Source organism: Balaenoptera physalus, assembly GCF_965194825.1.
Source record: "Balaenoptera physalus genome assembly, chromosome: 3".
NCBI classification, from domain to species: Eukaryota; Metazoa; Chordata; class Mammalia; order Artiodactyla; family Balaenopteridae; genus Balaenoptera; species Balaenoptera physalus.
The window spans coordinates 79310392-79338104 of NC_138890.1; the positions used below are offsets into that span (position 1 = coordinate 79310392).

The window sequence follows — 27713 nt, forward strand, 5'->3', positions numbered from 1 at the left end:
TCACTTTGTTCAGATCTCTATCAAGCCTTTTTGGACAATCTGATCTAAAATAGTTCTTCTATCCTGTCACACTCTAATCCAAGGGTTGGCAAACTACAGCCTACGGGCCAAAACCAGTCCGCTGCCTGTTTCTGTGAACAAAGTTTTACTGGAACTCAGCCACATCCATTTGTTTACATATTATCCATGGCTACTTTAACTCTACAATGGCAGAACTGAGTAAGTGCAACAGAGACCATCTGACCTGCAAAGCTTAGAATATATTTACTAGGGGACCTTGCACAGAAAAAGTTTGCCTACCACTGCTATAACCCATTAGTCTGACTTATTTTTCTTCATACTTGAAATTATACTTCTTTTCCATTCCCCTCTAGAACTAAGCTCTACCCAGAAGGGGCACTGTCTTGTTCAGCCACACCTAGCACCTGAATTAAAGGAGGTACTAAATAAATTCCCGGGAAGGAATTAACTGAGGGCTCACTCAGTACCACGCATTATTCTAAGCTCTTCATGTATATTATTGGATTTAGTTATCATAACAATCCTTTGGGATTATCACAATTCATTTTACAATGAGAAAATTAAGGCTTAGAGAGTAGGTGGCAGAGCTAAGATTCAAACTTAGATTTATCTGATGCCAAAGAACGTATTTTTAACCACTATACTACTTTACAATTCTTTTAAAATTAGTCTTTTTATCCAGGAAAACTGAACATTTTCTCCCTTATTCAAATTGCTCCATTCCTTGTAAAGTTGTATAGTTTTCTGCAAATAAGCCCTATGTTTTTTCTTGTTAGGGTAGTCATTGGTACTTTGCAGTTTGGGTAGTGATTACAAACAAATTTTTTAAATTATATCCTCTAGTTGGTTTTGCTGTTATGTGAAAGCTATTTTTAAATCATCATTGTGCATTCAACCATTTGTTTGAACTCTTCTGGTCTAAGACTCAATCAGTTGATTCTTGTGGGATTTCTAGCTACATAATCATTCAAATTTTCTACTCCATTCTAATTGCTACATCTAATTTTGTGTGTTTGTGGACTAGCAATAGGTTTCAGAACAATATTACCTCATAATGGCCAGCAAAGGCACTCTTGTTTTAATCATGATTTTCCACTGAAATGTCTCTAAATGTTTTACCTTCAGTAAGACACTGGCTATTATGTTCCATCCTTCTATTTCCAGTTTTCAATGACGATTAAGACAAGTTCTTAATTTTATATATCAGGAAAGAATGTCTAATTTTATGAAATACCATATGGTTTTTCAACTCTGAACTAACAATATATTAAAAGGTCTAGATGTGGGTTTTACATTGTTTATCTGCTAAAGAAGAATTCCACCCAAAAATTTAGTTTTAAAAAGTATCAGTTGAAAAACTCCATTAGAAAAATATATGACCTGTCAATTTGAACACCGCTATCAACTCTGTCTTTCCTCAGAGCTGCAAGATATGTCTTATAAATCAGAATTTTGGAGTCAGCCAAAAACTGCAATTGTCAAACAGGAAGCAACAATGACAAATAAATGAACATTTTAAGAACTTTACCTTCTGAGGATCAAGCTTGCCCAAGACTACTTCCATGAAATCTTCATCTGAAAGCGTGATGGTTACATCAGCAGAATCTTTTGCAGCGCCTTGATACACTTTTCCAGAACCATTTTTTAGGTCAATAGCTGGGAAAATAGGAAGAAACAAATGTCTGTCATTTTTTTCTTCACAATATGAGAATAAAATAAACCAAATAAATGCAGACATTTTTATAGTTTCCAAGTTACTGTGGTACTTATTCTATTGGGTTGGCCAAAAACTCGTTCGGGTTTTTCTGTAAGATATGGAAGACCCAAACAAACTTTTTGGCCAACCCAATACATTATATATTACCTATCACTCAGAAAAAAATTTTAAATCCTTGATTTTTTGAGATGCCCTTGTTATAAAGAATATGATCTTCAAAATAGTCAAATCAATAATAGCTTTTCATCATTGAAGAAGTTTACATAACAGAGATATTTGAAATGTGAATCAATGTAGAATAATATAAGGAAGTTAAGTGGTTGGAAGTTATATGGTTAAGGCCTTTAGATTCAAATAAAGACTGTAGTCAACAAAGGAAGAAAACTGAATTTTAAAACAACTGCATATTGGTTGGGGTGGGGGAAGGGAACGCACACTCTAATTACCTTTCAAAAACCTGAATTCATCAAAGGTTCTGTCATATGAATTAAATGACAATCAAATTAAATTTTAAAAAGTATTCTAATTAGTTTGCTATAATTTATTTATAAAATGTTTATTGCCCTAATTGTTGTGAATAAACGTTAAAATTAAAATCTTTTCCCTTAAATGTTTTTGACAGAAGGATTAAGTCTCCCAGAAACAGGCTGGGTAACTGGAAAAACTATTAAAAATTTGCCTTCATTGCTCTCTATACAATACTTAGAGTTTTATGTTAAAGTTACATTTTAGAAAGTTTTAATTGTCTCATATATGACTGAGACCAGTCATCCAGGAAGGTAATTCCACTCATCCAGCTTCAGCCTCTTGAATGTGCTTTCTCTGCTACTGCGAAGGAGCTATGATTGCATCACTCTCCCTAAGAGTGTCAGGAAACTCCCAATTTAGGATCAAGGAAAAGCTACACACATGTAAGCAAAACCATGCATTCTGCTTAGCCAAGCCCTACTCCAAAGAGAAAATTAAGTCACTCCCACTGTCCACAGAAGAGAATCTTGCCAAATAAACTAAAACATAATAACATGACTACGACGGTTACCTGGGAAGGAGTAAGAATGAGAAGGAGACCTTTTTACTTTTTATGCTTCATTCACTCACTTCATTGTTAAGTTTCTTCTATGGGTGTCAGACAATGTACAAGGTACTAAAAGTAAGGCATGAAGAACAAAGGCTCTGTTCTTATTGGTACACGCATATTACAAATGTGTTTTTATGTATTATTTGTATAGTTAAAAAGAAAGGTAGAAAAAGAGAGGGAGGAAGGCAGGCAGGGAGGGAGCAGGGAGAGAATAAGGGGAGGGGGTCAGAGAGCAGAAAGGAAAGACTAAAGAAAAGCAAACCTCTGGCATTCAACAGACATGATTTTAATTCTTCACAAGTAAGTGTAAGGACCACTATATGTACTAGTCTTGCTCAGGAATAAAACTGGACTCACGCATCTTAATAGTTCAGTGTGGCATAAGTCTGTTAGCTAATGAAGGCCCTTCTAATGAAGGGCTGTCTACCTGCCCTCTCACTCACTTGGTTTTACGTGCTGCTTCACAGCCCTGACTCTTATGAAGCAATAAAACTTTTTTTCTGTGGAAAGCTAATAACTAGTGCTGGTAAAAGAAAAGAGGGCTAAAAAGGGGGACGTTCTTAGCAAGAATACAGAAATTTGGGGTAAAGGAGTGAAACTCCCCATTCCACAGTGGCTCAAGTCACGGTCTACAAATGGCTCCTGCGGAAGGATCGTCATCCACCACCGTCACCTTAGGTTTACAGATACCTGTCAGGTCATGGGTAATCTAAATGAAATGAAGAAACAAGCTATATGTATTTTCTTTTCGTGGTGGAATGTATTTTAAAAGCTTTATGAATTATTTTAGCTCAGTATTTATATAATCATTAATGCACTGAAAAAGTCCAAAAAATTTCAGTTATACTTTACAGAATTTAATGGGGGAGGGAAAGGTGTTAGATGAGAACATACATTTGGACTTAGAGATCTTTGAAGGTTTTAGAATATATACCTTACAAATTACAACACTCTTACCAAAATGGGTATACAAGGAACATACCTCAACTTAATAAAAGCTACTTATGACAAACCCACAGCCAACATAATATTCAATGGTGAAAAGCTGAAAGCCTTCCTGCTAAAATCTGGAACAAGACAAGGATGCCCATTCCTATTCAAGATAGTACTGGAAGTCTACTCAGCATTCAGACAAGAAAAAGAAATAAAAGGTATCCACATTAGAAGGGAAGAGGTAAAATTGTCATTATATGCAGATGACATGATACTAAATACAGAAAACCCTAAAAATTCCACACAAAAACTACTAGAACTGATAAACAAATTCAGCAAGGTAGCAGGATACAAGATTAACATACAGAAATCAGTTGCATTTCTTTACACTAACAATGAAATATCAGAAAGGGAAAGTAAAAAAAACAATCCTTTTTAAAATCATATCAAAAAAATAAAAAACTTAGGAATAAACCTGACCAAGGAGGTAAAAGGCTCATATACTGAGAACTGTAAAACACTAATAAAGGAAATGGAAGATGATTTAAAGAAATGGAAAGATATCCCATGCTCTTGGATTGGGAGAATTAATATTGTTAAAATGGCCATACTACCCAAAGCAATTTACAGATTTAATCAATCCCTATCAAATTACCCATGACATTTTTCACAAAACTAGAACAAATAATTCTAAAATTTATATGGAACCATAAAAGACCCAGAATTGCCAAAGCAATCCTGAGGAAAAAGAACAAAGCAGGAGGCATAACCCTCCCAGACTTCAGACAACACTATAAAGCTACAGTAATCAAAACGACATGGTACTGGTACAAAAACAGACATATGGATCAATGGAACAGAAGAGAGCTCAGAAATAAACCCACACATCTACGGTCAATTAATCTTTGACGAAGGAGGCAAAAATATACAATGGAGAAAAGACAGTCTCTTCAGCAAGTGGTGTTGGGAAAGCTGGACAGCTGCATGTAAATCAATGAAGTTAGAACACACCCTCACACCATACACAAAAATCAACTCAAAATGGCTTAAAGACTTAAGTATAAGACATGACACCATCTTGTAAAAATAAAATACAGTGTGTGTCTGTGGAAAAAAAAAAAAAAAAAAGACATGACACCAGAAAACTCTTAGAAGAGAGCATAGGCAAAACATTCTCTGACATAAATCGTACCAATGTTTTCTTAGATCAGTTTCCCAAGGCAAAAGAAATAAAAGGAAAAATAAATACATGGAACCTAATCAAACTTATAAGCTTTTGCACAGCAAAGAAAACCATAAACAAAATGAAAAGATAACCTCCAAACTGGGAGAAAATATTTGCAAACAATGCGACAGACAGGGCTTAATTTCCAAAATATACAAACAGCTCATACAATTCAATGTCAAAAAAAAAAAAAAATCAAAAAAATGGGCATAAGACCTAAATAGACATTTCTCCAAAGAAGACATACAGATGGCCAATAAGCACATGAAAAGTTGCTCAACACTGCTAATTATTAGAGAAATGCAAATCAAAACTACAGTGAGGTATCACCTCACACCAGTCAGAATGGCAATCATCAAAAAGTCTACAAATAATAAATGCTGGAGAGGATGTGGAGAAAAAGGAACCCTTCTACACTGTTGGTGGGAATGTAAAATGGTGCAGCCACTATGGAGAACAGTATGGAGGCTCCTTAAAAAAACAAAAATAGAGTTACCATATGATCCAGCAATCCCACTCCTGGGCATAATGCCGAAGAAAATTCTAACTGGAAAGGATACATGCACCCCCAATATTCATAGCAGCACTATTTACAACAGCCAAGACATGGAAGCAACCTATATGTCCATCAACAGGTGAATGGATAAAGAAGATTTGGTATGTGTATGTGTGTGTATATACACACACACACACACACACACACACACACACACACCAGACTACTACTCAGCCATAAGAATGAAATAATGCCATTTGCAGCAACATAGATGGACCTAGAGAATATCATACTAATTGAAGTCAAACAGAGAAAGACAAATATCATATGATATCACTTATATGTGGAATCCAAAATATGAACTTATTTACAAAACAGAAACAGACTCACAGACAGAAAACAAACTTATAGTTACCAGAGGGGGAAGAGGGGAGGGGATAAATTAGGAGCTTGGGATTACCAGATACAAACTAATATATATAAAATAGGTAAACAACAAGTCCTACTCTTTTGCACAGGGAACTGTATTCTGTATCTTGTAATAAGCTATAATGAAAAAGAATATGAAAAGAATATATATATGTGTATATACATATGTATATGTGTATATATATAACTGAATCACTTTGCTGTACACCAGAAACTAACACAACATTGTAAATTAACTGTATGTCAATTAAAAAAAAAAGTATAGATCCAATAAACAAACTAACCTAGGGATGTCATGTGTTAAATAAATAAATAAATAGATAAACCGATAAGCTATATATCTATTGTATAGATTGTACAACACAGGAAATATATTTTATAATAACTATAAATGAAATATAAACTTTAAAAATTGTGAATCACTATGTGGTACACCTGAAATTTATACAATATTGTACATCAACTATACCTCAATAAAAAAGTTTTATTTTATAATAAATAATAGATAGTGTTATAGATTTTACTCAACAGGATGACCTTGCTACAACGTTCTGATTTCAGCTCCCAAAACAGCTGAAGAAGTCTACAATGTCTCCCTTTCTGATTCTTTTTTATTTCATTAATATTTTGCACATCAGTATGGATAAGAAGGTGCAAGTGAGCATTCCAAGATCTGGGCTTCCTTCCCAAAAGCACCTCACTGAGGCCCACCCTCTGGTTTCTTATGCATGTCAAGGGCCTACATCTCTCCATTACACACTCCTGTTCCCCAGAGAAGAGGAAGGGCCCTCGCCCAGGCAGCCCTCCTGCTCCTAGATGATCAAGCACGACAGGCCTCAGAGAGGCCTAACCTCGAAAGACATAGCTAAGACTCCTCCTCCTCCACAGCCAAAACCAACACTGATACCAGAATTCTCCCCATTCTCTCTAGACTCACACTAATTTAGTTTTTAAAAATCCCGACATAGACACACATTCTGCCCAGAGATTCATTGTTGGTGTTGTTTGGATGGCAAGATATGGGAAGGAGCAGGGAAGATGGGCACGGTCCAGGATCCTTGGTTTGGCATGCATCTTCCAGGCCACTGAGCCCAAACCCCTTGGTTCCTAGACTTGCTCAAGGCCTGTCACTTGTGTAACTCCAGTTCCGTAGGTGAACTAAGGAGCTGAGCCTGTTCTCTGTACACAGGTTTGGATCTGCCATAATGCAAACATGACTGGGACAACTAGCAGCAATTTAAAATACCAAGAATTTGGTGATTAACTGTTTAGCAAAACATTTTTAAAACTGCTTGTAAAAAAAAAAAAAAATTAGGTATTCCCTAAGTCAGAGCATTCAATCATCTATTTTATGCCATTAAGCACCAAGATGCAAAAGAGAGATACCAACATGGAATCATCTTCTAAAATATCATAAGCCAAAACACCTAGATACTTTCTACTGCTGCCAGCTACTCTGATTTAGCTCAGTGACACAAAGATGGTGAGAAAACAACCAGAATTGAAAGAAGTTACACAGCTGAGAATCAGATCAAATAAAAGACAGGCAGATAACCAAAGATAATGATGAACCCTTTCAGAGAAAGCTTCAAGATCCAATTTGACTGTTAGCTGTGATAAATTTGGACCTGAAGAAGAGATGATAAAACAAACAAAAGCCATAAGCATCAATTACAAGTAGTTATTAACAGGTTTCTAATATTCCTATTTTTCCGGTGAAAATACAAGAAAAAACCTTTTGCCTAGGTTAATTAAAGGTAATTATTAAATGTAAGCACATTTTCTAATACTTTCTACAAGGAAAGTGATACTAAGATAAGGAGAAAATCTTAGTTGGTTATTGACACTATATTGAAGGAAATTATGCTATTTGCCAGAGTGAATCACTTGTATACTTTACAAATCTCTACAGAGTTCTTTTCTGCCAACTGTGAGACACATAATTCCAGCACATTTTCTCTCTTATAGATCGCATTCCTTTCTTTCACCAGTACCTTCAAAAATCCTGTGTTTTATATTTATAACTCAACTTCTAATATAGTTTCATCTATAGGGGAAAAGGTTGAATTCCATTATGAATAGATAGAAAGGAGAAAGGACAGAAAGTAGAAAGAAAGTGATGCTACCTACATATCACTGTTAATCTATGAAGTTTTTTAGAAAAAAAAAATAGACACTTTGCACTTTGGGTAACTAAATACATATTACATGTTTGGCTTCCTTTACCCCCTTCTGAATTAACCTCCTATAAGCACAAATGTCTTCCAGAAGGACAAACATCAAAATGTTAACTGTAGGTAGTAGGATTATACATCATTATTTTCTGCTCTATACTTTTATATACCAAATTTTATATAATGAAAATATACTCCCTAAAAGGAATAGCAATTGTTATGTTAAAAAGAAACTTATATTAAACCAAAATCAATTGAACAAAACTTCAAAATATTTCCTAGGAATATGTAATAGAAGATGGTCTCAAAAAGTTTTAGTTGATTTAGAGATACATTTTAATTTTTTTGGTCTCAGTAAGCATTTACAGTGATCTTTAATTGTAATGAGAAATAAAACAGTCTGATTTACAAGGTATTTAGGCACTCTAAAATAGTAATCTCAGAATAAAAATAATGAAAATCTACAAAACAGTAGTTTCTACTGTGGAAGTAAAATCCCAAACCTAAAGATTTTTTCCTTTAAAAAAAAGTCTGTATAGACAGATTATCTGCATGATATGTGGTATACAAATAATGAGTGAAGATGGTTCATACCATCAGTTGTGGGACTTGCAGAAGCACAGCCTACAATCCTTGCTTTCAGGTACCACCATAGTATACTACATCTCATACACGAGCCTACAGTCCCCAGAGAAGGATTACAACCAGGTTTGAGATGGGCCTGAAAGTTAACACGGTCCTGGAGTGTAAGCCAATCACAGGTCACTTCCAGGAGTCCCTCAGCATTCCAGGGGCTCTTGGCCAACCTTAACTACACAGGATCCCATTGTACTTCACAGTTACGAAGGACAGGAAAAATCCTTGAGCTAAAAACTATTCTGGATGCTCTCTGTACCACATTAGTAGACAGATTCAAGGGACCACAGCTGCTTGACTACAAATGAAAGGATCCTGTCCCTTGGGACCTCAAGACAAAAAACATGAGAAATCAAGAAGTTTCAGTGAACATTCACTGATACACCCTTTTTCTCCAACAGCTCTAGAGATCAGAATACTCTATAACATAAACCTAAGGTTAGAATACTCTATAAAGAAAGAATATTCTACCAATCAAAGTAAGGCTAGAACACTTTATAATATAAAGGTAAAGAAGTGATGGTCAGCGTTCATTAATAGCATGCTTCATGATTCAAAATATGAATAGCAGTCAGCTATGGAATAAATGTTTGTGTCCCTCCAAAATCCATACGTTGAAGCCCTAGTCTCCAAATAATGATGGTATTTGGAAATGGGGCCTTTGGGAGGTAATTAGGTTTAGGTGAGATCATGAGAGTAGAGCCTCCATAATGGGGTTAGTGTCCTTAGAAGAAGAGACATGAGAGAGATGATCTTTCTCTCTGCCTTGTGGGGAAACAGTAAGGAGGCGGCCATCTGCAAACCAGAAAGAGGGTTCTCCCTAGAGCCCAAACATGCTGACACCCTCACACTGGACCTTCCAGCCTCCACACTATGAGAAAATAAATTTCTGTTGTTTAACCTACCCAGTCTATAGTATATTTGTTATAGCAAACTGAACTAAGATACTCTCATTGTTAGAAGCAGTGGCCTCTCAATCTATAATTGACTGATGCTGAAGAAAGCGACTGGACATATACTCACTTTCCTGTCCTTTAACCTATATAGAAACAGCACAGTGAAATCTGATAAAGCCACACATTTTTCTGTCATGACATACAGACACTGGATACTTAAAAACTTGCTAACAGATCTGGCTGATTAGCAAAGTGAGCCCACAAAAGTGCTAGTGCTTTTATTATGCAGACAGAAAAAGAAGAAAATTCTCTGATCTAGAAAATTTTTTTTACTCATCTTTAGTAATTTCATCTTACCTTCCCCAATTTTACTTTAAGAATGAAATTAAAATTGGACACTGCAATCTTTTAAGAGACCACAGCACAGAAAAGTTTGTGCCATGATTAAGAATGTAGTTACACAACAGATACAAAAGACATGGTAGAATTTTTTTTACCCCTTTCCCTTTTTATCTTCCCTTTCTTCTTAAAATGGTACCAGAGTCCTTTTGGAGCTCCACAGAAGTGAATGGAAATGTGACTGCTTTCTCTCTGCAGCAACTTGGCTTATATTGGATGCCTTGCCAGATTGCTAACATGGCACTCTAGTAGATAACTTCCCTAGATTAGATAAAATTAGTACCTTTGATTGCCATCTGTATAGATGAAGAAAATAATTATGATTATATACTGATAGTTAAGGTGATAATCCAAAATGTTAATTTGGGGGGAATGAAGAAAATATTTTTAAAGCTGTTAAAATGTAATGAGAATTACTCAAAACTTTAAAATATTTCACTTAACCTGAGATGTACTTTCTTCACATTTAAGAGGAATTTGAAGATTAGTTAAAGAAGCATACGGCTAAGGTGACTGTTTAAAGTACTAATTTCAGGTGTTACAATGAAATCTTTAAAACAGATATTTTCATTTTAATTGATTCCCTTCATCTCTAAAAAACATGCATGGCTTTGGGTGCCATGAAACCCGTTATTTCCCATAAAAAAAACAACTTACCGAAGAAGAAAAGATTTACCTACCTTCAAAGAGACAGGCTTTAGTTATAACAAGGATACTTTATCTCTATTGACTAAGAGTTATCTTAGAATATTATAGAGCCAGGGACATGACTTACTCCACTTAGCTGCAGTATTTTCACCTTTAGTGATATGCCACTCAAACACAGCATTTACTTTCTTCACCACCTCTCCCCCTATATGCTGAAGGCGGCGACCTATTTCCTCAAACACAAGGGTACTCTGAAGCTCCCTACCCTAGCAAAAAGAGAAAAGTTAATTTAATTTTAGAAGTTCTGTAAAAATGACTCAAGGGGATAAAACTATTACAAAATAAAAGTGCAACAACATGATTTTCTTTAAAAACCTGCACATAAATAAGGCAAACTAGATTTTCTCACTAGGTTTCTTTCATACCTTTCCTTATATTAATTTATGTCATCCAGAACCTCAGTCCTCTTAATAAAAGAATTTTACTTTTATCAAAATTCAGAAATAATATTTTACAAGTAGACTAGGAACTAACTGGATAACTTATATCCTAACTAACTTCAGCAGGAAAATACTGGGCAAATCAATCAACTACTGTGGTCTCATTTCTTTGTTTGTAAAATAGGACTAAATTACATAGAGCCTGAATTTCTTTCTAGCTCTAAAATTTCTTACGTTTTTGATCTTAGATTCTTTTTAAAGAGATTTTAATTTTCATTCAGTTATATGATAATATGGCGAATGAAAGACAAACATCATGGGTTTAAAAACCTCGACATTACGAAGTTAATATTTTGGATAAAGAAAATATAAATATTTTTATTAAAAGTCTCAGCATGTTAATACAGAATAACACAAATGTTTTAATAAATAATACATGCTACTGTGTTTGTATCTGCATTCAAAGCATTATACAAATCTTTAAATCAAGAAAAAGGTACAGGATATTTAAATTTTTAATATATTTTTCTCCCAAATACTGTTTAAGATTTCTCATTAAACAACTGATTTAGTTACTATAAAACTAGAAAATTACTTATATTCTCTTGAAAGATACCCTAGTATCCCCACAAAGAAGTTTTTCAAAAAATTCATAAGTTGTCAAAATATTCCTTTTTCTCCAAGCAGTTTTAATGTTCTCCAGTTCAAGAATTAAGAATCTTTCATAGCTCTTAATTTTCTAAAGTAGACTGAATATTCTTAAAGTGATCTTAATTGAAATTCATAAGTCAGGGTATGACTTGGATGTCAGTGGCTATAACCCACCTCAGATGGTGTCTTAGCTACAACATCAGCTGTTGGCACAAGATCCACATATGCATTTGAAATGACGATGTCTCCAGTTCCTTGGATCTTATAAAGGTACAAGAGGAAAAAAAAACAACCAGTTCACTCTGATGATTCCAATGAAAATACAATTTCATTGTGAAAAGTTTTTTAAAAGAAATTTACATTTTTCTTCATATGAAAAAGAAAATAATCCAAATTAAATAAACAGTTCATAAATTAAATATCAACAGAAATATACATGAAGGCTTACTGATTTAATACAAGTGTTAATTAACCCTAACTGTAGAATCAACTGGAGCCCTTTTAAAAAATATTTATGACCAGGTCCCATCTCCAAATATTCCAATTTAAATGGTCTGGGGTGGACCCTGAGCACTGGTATTTGGGGGATTTTTTTTCCAATATAAGTATGTCTAATGGGGAGCCAGGGTGAGAATTGCTTAATTCTTATAAATAGTAAAAGGCATGGCAAAAAATCCACATGAGGTAGGGGTACGTAAACTGTATTTGTTCAGTTAACATAGAATAAAATTGGGTAGGAACAGACCACAGTCTTTTTAAAGAAATAATTCTAGCTCTTATTTCAAAAAGGAAGCATACACAGTATAAAGTAATATGTAAATAGCCTTTCTATAAAATATTAAAGGAACTCTAATTCCTAATACTTCAGCTAAAATTATTCCACTGGTATTTTTTCATAAAATTATGGTATTGCTACAAATGTATAGGACAATGCCTAAAACTTAAGGCAGCATTTATTAAAACTGACTCTTAACAATCAGGAAGATCATTCTCCCTTGACTACTTCCCATTATACTTCAGAAAAAAAGATCTTTCAAACAATCCTACCTCAAGAAACAAGAAAAATCTCAAATAAACAGCCTAACGTTACACCTAAAGCACTTAGGAAAAGAAGAACAAAAAAGCCCCAAAGTTAGCAGAAGGAAAGAAATCATAAAGATCAGATCAGAAATAAATGAAAAAGAAATGAAGTAAATGATAGCAAAGATCAATAAACTAAAAGCTGGTTCTTTGAGAAGATAAACAAAATTGATAAACCACTAGCCACACTCATCAAGAAAAAAAGGGAGAAGACTCAAATCAATAGAATTAGAAATGAAAAAGGAGACGTAACAACTGACACTGCAGAAATACAAAGGATCATGAGAGATTAGTACAAGCAATTCTATGCCAATAAAATGGACAACCTGGAAGAAAGGGACAAATTCTTAGAAAAGCACAACCTCCTGAGACTGAACCACGAAGTAAAAGAAAATATAAACAGACCAATCACAAGCACTGAAATTGAAACTGTGCCTAAAAATCTTCCAACAAACAAAAGTCCAGGACCAGATGGATTCACAGGCGAATTCTATCAAACATTTAGAGAAGAGCTAATACCTATCCTTCTCAAACTCTTCCAAAATATAGCAGAGGGAGGAACACTCCCAAACTCATTCTATGAGGCCACCATCACCCTGATACCAAAACCAGACAAAGATGTCACAAAGAAAGAAAACAACAGACCAATATCACTGATGAACACAGATGCAAAAATCCTCAACAAAATACTGGCAAACAGAATCCAACAGCACATTAAAAGGATAATACACCACGATCAAGTGGGGTTTATCCCAGGAATGCAAGGATTCTTCAATATACGCAAATCAATCAATGTGATAAACCATATTAACAAATTGAAGGAGAAAAACCATATGATCATCTAAATAGATGCAGAAAAAGCTTGTGACAAAATTCAACACCCATTTATGAAAAAAGCTCTCCAGAAAGTAGGCATAGAGGGAACTTACCTCAACATAATAAAGGCCATATATGACAAACCCACAGCCAACATCATTCTCAATGGTGGAAAACTGAAACCGTTTCCACTAAGATCACGAACAAGACAAGGTTGCCTACTCTCACCACTATTATTCAACATAGTTTTGGAAGCTTTAGCCACAGCAATCAGAGAAGAAAAAGAAATAAAAGGAATCCAAATCAGAAAAGAAGAAGTAAAACTGTCACTGTTTGCAGATGACATGATACTATACACAGAGAATCCCAAAGATGCTACCAGAAAACTACTAGAGCTAATCAATGAATTTGGTAAAGTAGCAGGATATAAAATTAATGCACAGAAATCTCTTGCATTCCTATACACTAAGGATGAAAAATCTGAAACAGAAATTAAGGAAACACTCCCATCTACCATTGCAACAAAAAGAATAAAATACCTAGGAATAAACCTACCTAAGGGGACACAAGACCTGCATGCAGAAAACTACAGTATACTGATGAAAGAAATTAAAGATAATACAAACAGATGGAGAGATATAACATGTTCTTGGATTGGAAGAATCAATACTGGGAAAATGACTATACTACCCAGAGCAATCTACAGATTCAGTGCAATCCCTATCAAACTGCCAATGGCATTGTTCACAGAACTAAAACAAAAAATTTCACAATTTATATGGAAACACAAAAGACCCTGAATAGCCAAGGCAACCTTGAGAAAGAAAAACGGAGCTGGAGGAATAAGGCTCCCTGACTTCAGACTATACTACAAAGCTACAGTAATCAAGACAGTACGGTACTGGCACAAAAACAGAAATATAGATCAATGGAACAGGATAGAAAGCCCAGAGACAAACCCACACACATACAGTCACCTTATCTTTGATAAAGGAGGCAAGAATATACAATGGAGAAAAGACAGCCTCTTCAATAAGTGGTGCTGGGAAAACTGGACAGCTACATGTAAAAGAATGAAATTAGAACACTCCCTAACACCATACACAAAAATAAACTCAAAATGGATTAAAGACCTAAATGTAAGGCCAGACACTATACAACTCTTAGAGGCAAACATAGGCAGACCACTCTATGACATAAATCACAGCAAGATCCTTTTTGACCCACCTCCTAGAGAAATGGAAATAAAAACAGAAATAAACAAATGGGACCTAATGAAACTTAAAAGCTTTTGCACAGCAAAGGAAACCATAAACAAGACGAAAAGACAAACCTCAGAATGGGAGAAAATATTTGCAAACGAAGCAACTGACAAAGGATTAATCTCCAAAATGTACAGGCAGCTCATGCAGCTCAACATCAAAAAAACAAACAACCCAATCCAAAAATGGGCAGAAGACCTAAACAGACATTTCTCTAAATAATATATACAGATTGCCAACAAGCACATGAAAGGATCCTCAACATCACTAATCATTAGAGAAATGCTAATCAAAACTACAATGAGGTATCCCCTCACACTGGTCAGAATGGCTATCATCAAAAAACCTACAAACAATAAATGCTGGAGAGGGTGTGGAGAAAAGGGAACCCTCTTGCCCTGTTGGTGGGAATGTAAATTGATACAGCCACTATGGAGAACAGTATGGAGGTTCCTTAAAAAACTAAAAATAGAACTACCATACGACCCAGTGATCCCACTACTGGGCATATACCCTGAGAAAAACATAATTCAAAAAGAGTCATGTACCACAATGTTCACTGCAGCTCTATTTACAATAGCCAGGACATGGAAGCAACCTAAATGTCCATCGACAGATGAATGGATAAAGAAGATGTGGCACATATATACAATGGAATATTACTCAGCCATAAAAAGAAATGAAATTGAGTTATTTGTAGTGAGGTGGATGGACCTAGAGACTGTCATACAGAGTGAGTGAAGTATGTCAGAGAAAAACAAATACCGTATGCTGACACATATATATAGAATCTAAAAAAAAAAAAAATAATGGTTCTGAAGAATGTAGGGGCAGGACAGGGATAAAGACGCAGATGTAGAGAATGGATTTGAGGACACGGGGATGGGGACGGGTAAGCTGGGACAAAGTGAGAGAGTGGCATGGACATATATACACTACCAAATGTAAAATAGATAGCTAGTGGGAAGCAGCCACATAGCACAGGGAGATCAGCTTGGTGCTTTGTGTCCACCTAGAGGGGTGGGATAGGGAGGGTGGGAGGGAGACGCAAGAGGGAGGGTATATGGGGATATATATTTATGTATAGCTGATTCACTTTGTTATACAGCAGAAACTAACACACTATTGTAAAGCAATTATACTCCAATAAAGATGTTAAAAATAAATAAATAAAATAAACATAGGTGAAATAATTAGAAAATAAGAGGGTTCCAGAATATGTGGCACCAACATTAATTGTAGGAGGATTTCAGAGAAAGCCAGTATGTGTTTTTATATGGATGAGGGAAAGGGGAGTAGTAAAGGACTGCCTCTAAGGACATGGTAGAGCTTCCACTGAAGCCGAAAAGACAAAAGAAATTTGAAAAGTGAAATAGTGTGCATACATGAAGCAGGAAAATGATACTGCAAGCAGCAGGAAGTAATAAGGAGAAGGCAGCCATAAAAAGAAGAGTTCTGCAAAGTTATTTATATTTATGAAAGAAATCATGATACAGTAAAAAAAAAAAAAAAAAAAAAAGTTAGGGCCTAGGAAGTAAGCCTTGAGCCAGGCAGACCTGGATGTCTATCCCAGCTCCACCACTTTCTATATGACCATGAGCAAGTTATTTAGGAGACCTGAACCTAGATTTTCCTAAATTAAATGTAGAGCTGTTACGCATAGTAGAAATAATGGGATAGCCTGCTTATAGGTACTCGACAACTTTAAGCTGTTATTATCGTTGGTGGTGGTATTTAAACTGCTCGACACAAACCATCAATGTAGTACAAATGATCAGGCCAAAAAGTGTCACCCTGGTCAACTGTATTAACAAAAATAATCTGTAAAAAACTTATAAAAGGCTGATTGCACGTCCTTTTAGTATTTTACTTCAGGACTGCTAACAGCCTCACCCCAAAATTACTTAACTCTATAGGGAGATATACTCTGTCCTGTTACTTACTATTAATTAAGCCCAGACTCTGTGACATAAGATGTTAATTTGTGTCACATTTTCATTTTATATCTGTCTGAGAGTCATGCCTTTAATTTTCTGAAGATTATATTCTGACAACAACTTGAATGATGGGTTGAGCCAAAAAGATATGGTTGGTTGGGTTTTCAGAAATGCTATGTAGACAGGCACCAATTTAGCTGAAAATAAAAAACAGAAAATAGCTTCTTTTCGGCCAGAACCTCCATCTTCCAGTAATTCGCCAAAATGACCAACACAAAGGGAAAGAGAAGAGGCACCCGCTACATGTTCTCTAGGCCTTTTAGAAAACATGGAGCTGCTCCTTTGGCCACATACATGCAAATCTGCAAGAAAGGTGATATTGTAGATATCAAGGGAACGGGCACTGTTCAAAAAGGAATGCCCCACAAATGTTGCCATGGCAAAACTGGGAGAGTCTACAATGTTACCCAGCATGCTGTTGGCATCATTGTAAACATACAAGCTAAGGGCAAGATTCTTGCCAAAAGAATTAATGTGCGTATCGAGCATGTTACGCACTCTAAGAGCTGAGATAGCTTCCTGAAACGAGTGAAGGAAAATGATCAGAAAAAGAAGGAAGCCAAAGAGAAAGGTACTTGGGTTCAGCTGAAGCGCCAGCCTGCTCCCCCCAGGGAAGCACACTTCGTGAGAACCAATGGAAAAGAGCCTGAACTGTTGGAGCCCATTCCCTATGAATTCATGGCATGATGGGGGTAAAGAAAATAAAAGACCTGGACTGTAAAAAATAAAAAACAAAAAACAGAAAATAAAAAACAAGGTACGGAGGCATCTTATTTTCAATTAAAAGTTACCACTGATTTAAAAAAAAAAACTTTCTAAGTTTTATCTCATATCCATAATATTAACCAAAAGAATGCTAGGATGGAACATAATTATAGGATACAGTGAAGAGGGTAACGAAACAATGTACCTCTAACTACATTATCCATACCTTGGTTTGGAAATGGATTCTATTTCCTTCCTTCCACATCTCAGTTTGTAGACTTTGTCCTGGATATACTGGTTTTGCAAAACGAACCTTTAAAAAAAAATGTGTTTTAGGGTTAAGAATGTTTTAATATGAAACTTTTCCACTTTGCGGGGGGGTGGAATTTGGGGGGAAGGTTGGAGAACATAAAAGGAAGAAACAGAGACTGGACTATACTTAAATTCATAAAAATAGTAATATGATAAAATTAGTAGAGATAGATTTAGTAGAAGTTAATTCTTTGTCTTTCAAAATATAGAATCAATAAATAGTTTAATCTTGACAAATCAAAACACAGAAGAATAATCATATTAAGTAGAGCTATATAGGTAACCACCAGAACAACTTAACAGAAGCAGTTAAAAGTGGCACTAATTAAGTCTGAGGAATAAGACCTGGAGTTGTTGTATAGGACAGAATAATTACATTTTTTATTTCCTAATTTTCTATACTATTTTATTTGCTCTGTGTACATATTATTGGCTGATTTTTTAAATAATTATAATAATAACTATAAAATAGTTATAATAATGAGAATAATCAGTGTTATCAAAGGCAAGACATCAGAAAATAAATTTCCACTGCTGCATGGAGCACAAACTGATAAAAGCTTTTGGAGCTATTTGACACTGCCTTAAAGTTTTGTTTTGTTTTGTTTTAAGTGTATGTCTTTCGATTTATGCAAAACTGTGCAGAGTCAGTTTTCTTTGCAATTTATAATGGAAGAAAACTTGAAGCCAACTTAAAAGTGCAAAACTAGGGCTTCCCTGGTGGTGCAGTGGTTAAGAATCTGCCTGCCAATGCAGGGGACACGGGTTCGAGCCCTGGTCCAGGAAGATCCCACATGCTGCGGAGCAACTAGGCCCGTGTGCCACAACTACTGAGCCTGTGCCCTAGAGCCCACGAGCCACAACTACTGAGCCCGCGTGTTATAACTACTGAAGCCCGCACACCTAGAGCCTGTGCTCCGCAGCAAGAGAAGCCACCGCAATGAGAAGCCCGCACACCACAATGAAGAGTAGCCCCCACTCGCCACAACTAGAGAAAGCCTGCGCGCAGCAAGGAAGACTCAGTACAGCCAAAAAATAAATAAATTTACAGTGACCACAAAAAAAAAAGTGTAAAACTAAAATCAATATGCAGCCAACATACTGATATAGGTGCATGTTTATTAGAGTTCAAATGCAGCCACTTAACATTTTCAATTAAATTAAGGCAAACTATAAAACAGTAAAACATGAATAAATAAATTTTTAAAGGTAAATCTCGAGTTTGTTAAGGCATATATGCTGATATATGTATGCTCCTAATTAATTTATAAAACAATCAAATCAATCTGTTAAAAGTATAACTGTATATAATATCCTTCATGATGCATGTGTAATAGAGGCATTTATAGCTACAAAAAGAAAACTTGCTGATTGCCAAGTCAATGAAATAATAAAAATAATAACTTCAGTATAGTACCTATTTTTAAATGAAGTCACTAAGAATCCTCTAAAACTAAAAAGGAACAAGTAGTTAAATTATTAATAATTTACACATACCTTAATTGCTTTGAATCTTGACACGTCATTATCTGCAAACTGCTGTAAAACATGCCTGGCAGAAAATCCAAATGTACATAATCCATGTAATATGGGCTTGTCAAAACCTAAAAATGAGAGAGAGAATTTAGTTAGATAAAGGCACATTTCATGTTTAAAAACCAAGAACAGTTCATTCAGGACTTCAAAAATATATTTTTAAACTGCATTACCCTGAATCATACCATCTATTTTAACACCTTATTGACTGGGGGGATTTTTGCAGAAACTAACGCCTATGGCGTTAATATGTCTCCAGTCAATAATGTGTTAAGAAACATGGAAAATATTTTATAAATAATACTTCCTGGGAAAAAAATTATGAAATAAACAAAAAAAGAAAAAAAAAAAAAAAGAAAGGAATGTCAGAGATCTGGGGACACAAATAATTATTTTGTTTAGCTTTGGTTGTAACCATGAAATCATCCACAGTGATTTCAATATCCATGTATGTAGATGATCCTTCTTCAACATTTCAGTTCTTTGCTCTCCCCTCCAATGGCCTTGACCTTCATGATAACTCAGATACCCATCCCCATGGTCCTATCCTAGACCTTGCACTAGCAGGAGCTACCTTCCACCATAATCTGAATTTCACGTACACCATTTTCTGAACACTACTTCCCACCTTTCCATGTCCTTTGCATAAACATATTAGGAGAGGGCTATTTTTTAAATGTTACTCAAACTTCCAGTCATAAATAGCAACGTCTTTAAGTATTATTTAGATAACTGAGCTAATATTTTCATTGGCTCACATTATTAGCAACTCACCTGCTAAGTTAGCAAAGTCAGGATCAATGTGTAAGGGATTCCAGTCTCCACTGAGGCGGTACAAAGCAGCCTGTGGAGAAAGAATTATAAAAGAAACTAGCACCCAGTGCCTTCTTAGAGTACATTAAAATAAAAACAGGAAATATGGCTAGTTATTGCATAAGAAATGCATTATAATGTACCTAATAGTAGCTTTGATTAAAAAATAACTATTTCTAACAAAAAAAGATTAAGTCCAATGCTTTTTGTAACACCTGCCACTGAGATCAGAAGGGGTGAGGACTGTCAAATAATAGGAAGGGGAACCAAGAACTACATCTGGGAACAACACTGGTTACCACTGCCTAAGGAGAAACTCACAAAAAGGAATCCATCAATCTACTCTCATTAAAACACAATGAAGGGCTTCCCTAGTGGCGCACTGGTTAAGAATCCGCCTGTCAATGCAGGGGACACGGGTTTGATCCCTGGTCCAGGAAGATCCCACATGCCTCAGAGCAACTAAGCCTGTGCGCCACAACTACTGAGCCTGCGCTCTAGAGCCCGTGAGCCGCAACTACTGAAGCCCAAGCACCCCAACTACTGAAGCCCGCATGCCCTAGAGCCCGCGCTCCGCAACAAAGGGAAGCCACCACAATGAGAAGCCAGTGCACCACAATGAAGAGGAGCCCCCGCTCGCCGCAACCAGAGAAAGCTCGCGCACAACAACGAAGACCCAATGCAGCCAAAAATAATTTTTGAAAAATAAAAGAAATAAACATTTAAAAAAAAAACACAATGAAGATAAGGTGTAAATGTTTATAGCCTCTTCTAACCAAGCAAAATTTATGCCAACTTTCTTAATGGGGTGTTTTAAATTGAAGCCTGTAACCCAATACTAGACATATAAACATCACACACTTCTCACAAACTTTCATTCTACTGGGTATACTAAATCCTGAGATCAGCTCATCCTGCAAAAAAACAGACTAATAACTTGCCATTAAGATTATATTCCTGCTTACTCCAGATCTTCACATCACTTCTGTACTTAGATAAGGCAGAATTAGCAGAAAGATATAGATAACAATAGGAAAAAAGTCACCATACTTCCCAGCATTTAAATTGTGCGTTGGTCAAATGAGAGAGTACTTTTCAGTACTGAAGGGAAGAAATTCACAAAAGAGCTAACAGTAAGTATTTAATGTATCTGTGTATTAACTTTGGGTCTGCCTCTAGACTTCTCTCTTATCAATTGCTAGGTTAAGCTTTCCAAGACTATTAAAATGTTGTGTAGAGACTAGCCAAGTCAGCATACCTGACTTTCTTAATGAGTTTTTGTTGTTTTTAATTATTGATTATTCTTTTTTAACAAATTTTATTTACAGAAAATAACATCTCCTGTAATTCATAGGAAAATGTTGTTTACTTTTTAATGTTTTGTACAATTTTAATAAGCTCTTTCTCTTTCCCATCACTCTATATGATAGTTTTCTAAATTATTCACTTTTTTAATGACTCAGTATTTTTTCCCTTTATATGGCTTCTAAAAATAATTAAATCAAATCAACAATTATCAAATAGATGTGACTTAAGATTCTGTATAAGATGGTAGAAGATTAAATGATAAATTTCAGAAAGCACTTTAAAAAAAATAAAACACTAGGCAAATATACATCATCATGTTGCATACAAATGGTAAAAGAATGACGAATTTCAGGGCCCAAAGAGGAAGGTGTCAAACACATAATAGATCATGGGCTTTGGCACCAGACAGACCTAGGTTCAAATCCAGCTCTGCCATTAGTGGGCAATTTTCTTTATCACCCTAGCCTCAACCTTCTCATTTAAAAAACTGAGAGGCTAATCAAACTCTTACAGAGCATTATCCTTGATAAATATTAATGCCTCAATAAATGTGAACTATTATGATTATTTAAAAGATTTCAGCAACAGTATAAGACAATCAAGTTTTTAAGATTAGTGTCAGTGTTCTTACCCCACAGATATCATTCCTATAAATGAAAAGAAACAACTTTTCTAAAGAAATCATATTAAAGGAATATGAAAATTTTCATATTATTTCAATGACAGCATTGCTTCCAACAGAAGGCAGAATTAGCAAAGACATAAAAGATCTATGATGAGAAATGACTGAAGTCAACTGATTGGATGTTTGACTAAATTCAATCATAATGCAAAATGACCATTCTCCAAACAATAAAGAACACTATCAAGGTTTATTTTCTGAATATCTTGAAGGACTTTCATATTTCAGAAGAAAAGCAAAAAGCTTCATGTTTTGTTTTATTTCATTTCTGCCTAGATGTAAAAATCACTAAAACTCACACATACAAACTAAGAAAAATAGCTCTATGTTGTCTTACTTGAGTATTAAATGTAAATGGGAGGATCTTCCATATATGAGTAAATTAGTTCTTAGTTTTATTTATTTAAAGTGTACCATTAGGGACTTCCCTAGTCGTCCAGTGGTTAAGAATCCACCTTCCAGTGCAGGGGACATGGGTTTGATCCCTGGTCAGGGAACTAATACCCCACATGCCAAGGGGCAACTAGGCCCTTGCGCCACAACTACTGAGCGCACACCCTCTAGAGCCCGCGCACCACAACTAGAGAACCCACGTGCCGTAACTACTGAACCCACACACTCTGGAGCCTGCGCGCCACAACTAGAGGGCCCACGTGCCTCAGTGAAAGATTCCGCATGCCGCAACAAAGACCCTGCGTGCCACAACTAAGACCCAATGCAGCCAAATAAATAAGTAAAAATTTTTTTTTAAGTGTACATTAAGTTAAACCAAATGGTAAATAAAAAGGGTCAGGAATTAGTTCTTCCCAAATCCTCACATCCCCTAAAAAAGCAAACAGATCGACAAGAAAAACAAGTAAAACTACACAGGTCCCAGGCCTACAGTGTAACTAGAAGAGAAAAACCACAAACTTCAAATTCCTATAAGTAGGAAAAAAACCACCTATATCCAGCAGCACTGTCTTCTGAGCACCCTCTCAAAACTACTAGAGAGAGTGGCAGGGGTGGGGAGGGGGAGTATAGCAGAAGCTCATGGAAGAGAAAAAAGGAAACAAAGAAAAATCACTTCAAGACACAGAGAGTCCACCTCGAGGACAAAAATACTGAGAAGAATCCTGGAAGATTAGAATACTGACTACTGAGAAAAGAATTAAAAGTGCACGGGCCTCCAAATGGCAGTCCTAGAAAGGCAATACTTCTGAGGAAGAAGAGGATAAAACAAAGATGTCTCCTTCGAAGACGAATGGTGAAGAAAGAGAAGCAAGAGGGGAAATTTATGATCCTGCAGGATAAAGAGAAGTAAAAAAAAATTTAATAAAACACTTCCCCACTATGCCCTACTCCAAAAAGCCATCCATTAAAGAAAAGGCACTTTGCTATACTGACAGATGACAATCTTGAATTTCTTTAAGAAAGAACCTTGTAAACTGTCCCAAACTACTAACTTTACCTACAAAATGCATATAGGTAAGTAATCTTCACCTGTACAAAGCTACAATAAGACTAAAAAAGAAAATAAGAACCAAAACATTATAATAAATAAAATTTTCCCAAACAAAACAACTAGCAAACAGAAGAAAACGATAACACAACACTCAAGCATTTGGGGATAGGAAATAAACATCTTGAATCTGAAATTCAAAAACCAAAAATATAAATGGACAACAAACATGAAGAAATGAAGTAAGAGATGATTAAACTTGGGAAAGAAATAAAAGAAAAATCAAAATCATACCAGAAATTGAAGACTAAATTATAATGTTCCCAAAGGAGAACATATTCAAACAAAATTTTAATAAGGGGCATCGAAGAAAAAGAAGAAAAAAACCAAGAGAATGGAAATGAGATTAATAAAGAACTAAAAAAGGACAGAAAATGGTTGGAAGAAAGATAGAAAAAGATCCAATGTACATAAAGAGTACCTGAAGAAATAAAAATAAAGCAATGAATAAGAACTAATATTTAAAATTATAACCCTAGAAAACTTTTTGAAAATAAAAGACCTGAACACACATATTAAAAAGGCCCACCAGGTACATGGGAAAACTGACCTGGAATGAGCAACACTGAGACTTATCCTAGTAAAACTATTAGATTTTTAAAGATGAAGGAAAAAAAATCCTAAAGCCCTCGAGGATAAAGATCAAGTAACTTAAAGGAAGATAATGACTGGCATCAGACTTCTAAACAGCAATATAGAAAGCCAGGCAACAATGGAACACCATTTTAAGAAACTCAAGATTTCATATCCAGCCAAGCTGTCCTTTGAGTATCCAGGGTATAGAAAAATAGTTTTAAATACATAGGATCCGGACTTCCCTGCTGGCGCAGTGGTTAAGAATCCGCCTGCCAGTGCAGGGGACATGGGTTCAAGCCCTGGTCCAGGAAGACCCCACATGCCGCAGAGCAACTAAGCCCATGCGCCACAACTACTGAGCCTGTGCTCTAGAGCCTGTGAGCCACAACTACTGAGCCCATGTGCCACAACTACTGAAGCCCGCACGCCTAGAGCCCATGCTCCGAAACAAAGAGAAACCACCACAACGAGAAGCCCGCGCACCACAACGAAGAGTAGCCCCCGATTGCTGCAACTAGAGAAAGCCCGCGCGCAGCGACGACAACCCAATGCAGCCAAAAATAAATAAATAAATTTATTTAATAAATAAATAAATACATAGGAACCAAAGGAATACTATACACGAGGCCTTCTTGGGGAACCTACCACAGGAGGAGCTTTATCCAACCAGGAGATATGGGAGAACCTTTGGCAAAAGGATTGATATATATTCGATTGCAAATCTAAGACTAAAACAAAGGTGGGAAAGAGGGAAGAATAATATATAAATGTTAAATTGTTCTGAAAAAGTAAAATTAATGCATTCCCCAAAATGGGAACTGTAAGGGAAAGAGCAACAAGAAAATAAAATAGGCTCTTTAATTGTTAGAAACAAGCAGGAAACAAAGCACAGCAATAAAAACTGAAAAAACAAATAGTAATAAATGAGAAAATTGGGCACTATGGGCATATAAAAAGGTATAGGACTTCCACTTCCGGCCTAGATGGAATAAGTGGAATGAACTTACTCTTCCACTGTAAACAATTAGGAAAAAAAAAATTTTTTTAAGTGGGCGAGGGAGATACTGTTCTTAGACATTGGACAGTAGGCAGGACAGGATTATGATTCTTGATAGAAAAGAAACAAACAAGATGGACTCTACAATGGCCACAGCGCTCTGCCTGACAGCACTTTCTAGACTGCAGTGCAAAAAGGGAAACCGAAACATAGCAAAACAGTCTCAAAGAGTTAAAGAGATAAAGATCAGAGTTCTGGGAGAATGGGCAGCTGGAATGTGGATGTACTGAAAAGGAGGAAGCTACACAGGAAACAGCTCCAGAAATTGAAATAGAAATCCCCTTGAGGGCCACAGAGAAAGGCCCTGGAAGATGAGACACCACACGGAGAAGCCAGGTGGAGATTAGAGGCATGTCAGCCAACAGGGAGCACTAAGACCCTGCACTTGTGAAAGAGCCATCCGGGACTTTCCTGCCCCACCCAGCCGCCATCTGAGAACAGCCACATGAGTGACAGCCAACACCGTTTGTAGCACAAGGACCACCCAGGCAACCCAGAGTCACGCAAAATAATAAATCATTGTTTCAAAACAAAATTTTAGAAGTACTTATAATACACATGGTAATATAATAAAGAATTATATTTTAATGGATAGTATAACCAATATTCCAAAGATTAACTTTATTTAACAATGATGGTAGCTAAGGTCCTAATTGTTAGAATAAGTAGTATGAGATATGTATCTAGGGAAACTAAAGGTACTTGTTTTCATTCTCCTCAAATACAAAGCCTGACACCTGTTACCTATTTATTCTTTGGTCTTTCTAGATTATTGGGGAAGAATTTTCTCTTTATTAATTATGAAAAACCATGAAGTATACTTGTAATATCATACCAGTTTGAAGATGAAGAAATTCTCCTAAAGACATGAAAAACAAAATATTCCAAGAAGTGATATTGGTAGAGCTATGGTTGCCAGTTTCCCTACTGATTGCAAAGTTACTTATTTAATTTAAATACCTGGCACAAAGTTTATGCTATAACAACATAATCTGTTCCATTTCCACTTCTCCTTAAAGGTCTGTTCATCCACAATCATCTCTCACCACCCTCCGGTGTGAATGCTCTAATTCTTACTCCTTGTACATACATCATGCTCTTTTCTGCTATCATTACTAAGTTCTTATCCCCTTCCAGGCCATACTGCAAGCCTTATATCCCTGGCAAGAGAGAAGATCTATACACCATTTTAGTTCAGAAGTCCCATCTTTCCTACCAAACTCTTCTGTATGTCATTCTCTAATGAGTAGCCCATCTCAGAATGTCTACAGCACTTACTCTATAATTCAAAGCCTTGTATTTAATCATTCGTTGCTTAGAATAGGTGCCCTAGAAATTAAGACATCTACGCCTTATATCTAAGTGTCCTTTCAGTTCCTTGTCATTAGATCACACTTCTACTTGATTTGTATCTCTTATAGCACAGATCCAATTTAAAACAGCCCACAAATCCCCTGAAATTTATGCAAAGTTTTATGCAAAATGTTTTTGAAGAAACAGTCGGTAGTTTTTATCATATTCTCGAGTGACCATATGATACAAATGGTCAGGAACCTCTGTCAAATGATGGGTGCCCATTATTTATACAAAAAAGATTTGTTAACTTATAAACTGTCCTTTGTCACACAGCAAAATACTCAAGTCAGCTAAAAGCTAACAAAAAGTTCTATTCATCTGAAAAAAGAAAAAAAGAAAATCTTTCTGCTTACTGTATAAAGAAATTCAAGCCATGGAAACTATTCAGCTTTTCTTATCTACAGCAGATACATTTTATTATTTCAGTAACACAAGAATAATAAGGGAGCATTTCTGGGTTTTCTGAACCATGAAACCATGAAGTCTTCTGTTCTTTAGTGTGCTAATAAAATTAATTTTACTAGGAAGCTTTAATTAAACATAAATATGAGTGCTCTCTTAAGAAACTGATAAGAAATAGGGATGGGAAGAACATTTAAAGGCAAAAACTAATCTGAGGTACAAAGTATTGTTCTATCACCCAATTATATAGTGTATAAAAAAAATACAATTAATATGTTCCAAACTTAATTCTTTCTGGCTCATGAAATTATATTCCTATTTGCCAGCACACATAAATCCTGCAGAAGTTCTCATATCAAGTATATCAAAATTAGTATCAAAAAATAAGTGACTTTTACAAATAATGTGCTGTCATCACCTGCTTATTCACAGCATAACTTCAGAGCTTTACATATTCTGTTCTATATCTGCATGGTTAGTATTCTGGCCATCTTAGGGAAGAATCTTCAGGTCTCTCAAAAACAAAGTTGCTTTTCTCATCTTTATGGTCACCTTTTGCTTCTTAGA

General features: G+C 35.7%; 1 protein-coding gene, 1 long non-coding RNA gene and 1 pseudogene across 4 annotated transcripts in view; 2 read left to right on the plus strand and 1 right to left on the minus strand.

Moving 5' to 3' along the window:
- LOC309657871 overlaps positions 1 to 27713 on the plus strand; it is a 315556-nt gene that overhangs the window by 194973 nt on the left and 92870 nt on the right. The window lies entirely within an intron of this gene.
- The window catches only part of HSD17B4 (hydroxysteroid 17-beta dehydrogenase 4), a 90251-nt gene that overhangs the window by 7257 nt on the left and 55281 nt on the right, over positions 1 to 27713 (minus strand). For both annotated transcript variants that reach the window (XM_082455750.1, XM_082455751.1), the window contains exons 18-23: positions 20226 to 20295; positions 19413 to 19519; positions 17830 to 17916; positions 11918 to 12004; positions 10780 to 10918; positions 1550 to 1677 (exon numbers count right to left, since the gene is read on the minus strand). In XM_082455750.1, coding sequence (XP_082311876.1) covers positions 1550 to 1677; positions 10780 to 10918; positions 11918 to 12004; positions 17830 to 17916; positions 19413 to 19519; positions 20226 to 20295 — 618 coding nt within the window. The remainder of the gene's footprint in view (positions 1 to 1549; positions 1678 to 10779; positions 10919 to 11917; positions 12005 to 17829; positions 17917 to 19412; positions 19520 to 20225; positions 20296 to 27713) is intronic.
- Positions 12011 to 17823, plus strand: LOC309657846 (large ribosomal subunit protein eL21 pseudogene; annotated as a pseudogene). The gene has a single exon. The product of its transcript is annotated as a large ribosomal subunit protein eL21 pseudogene (transcript).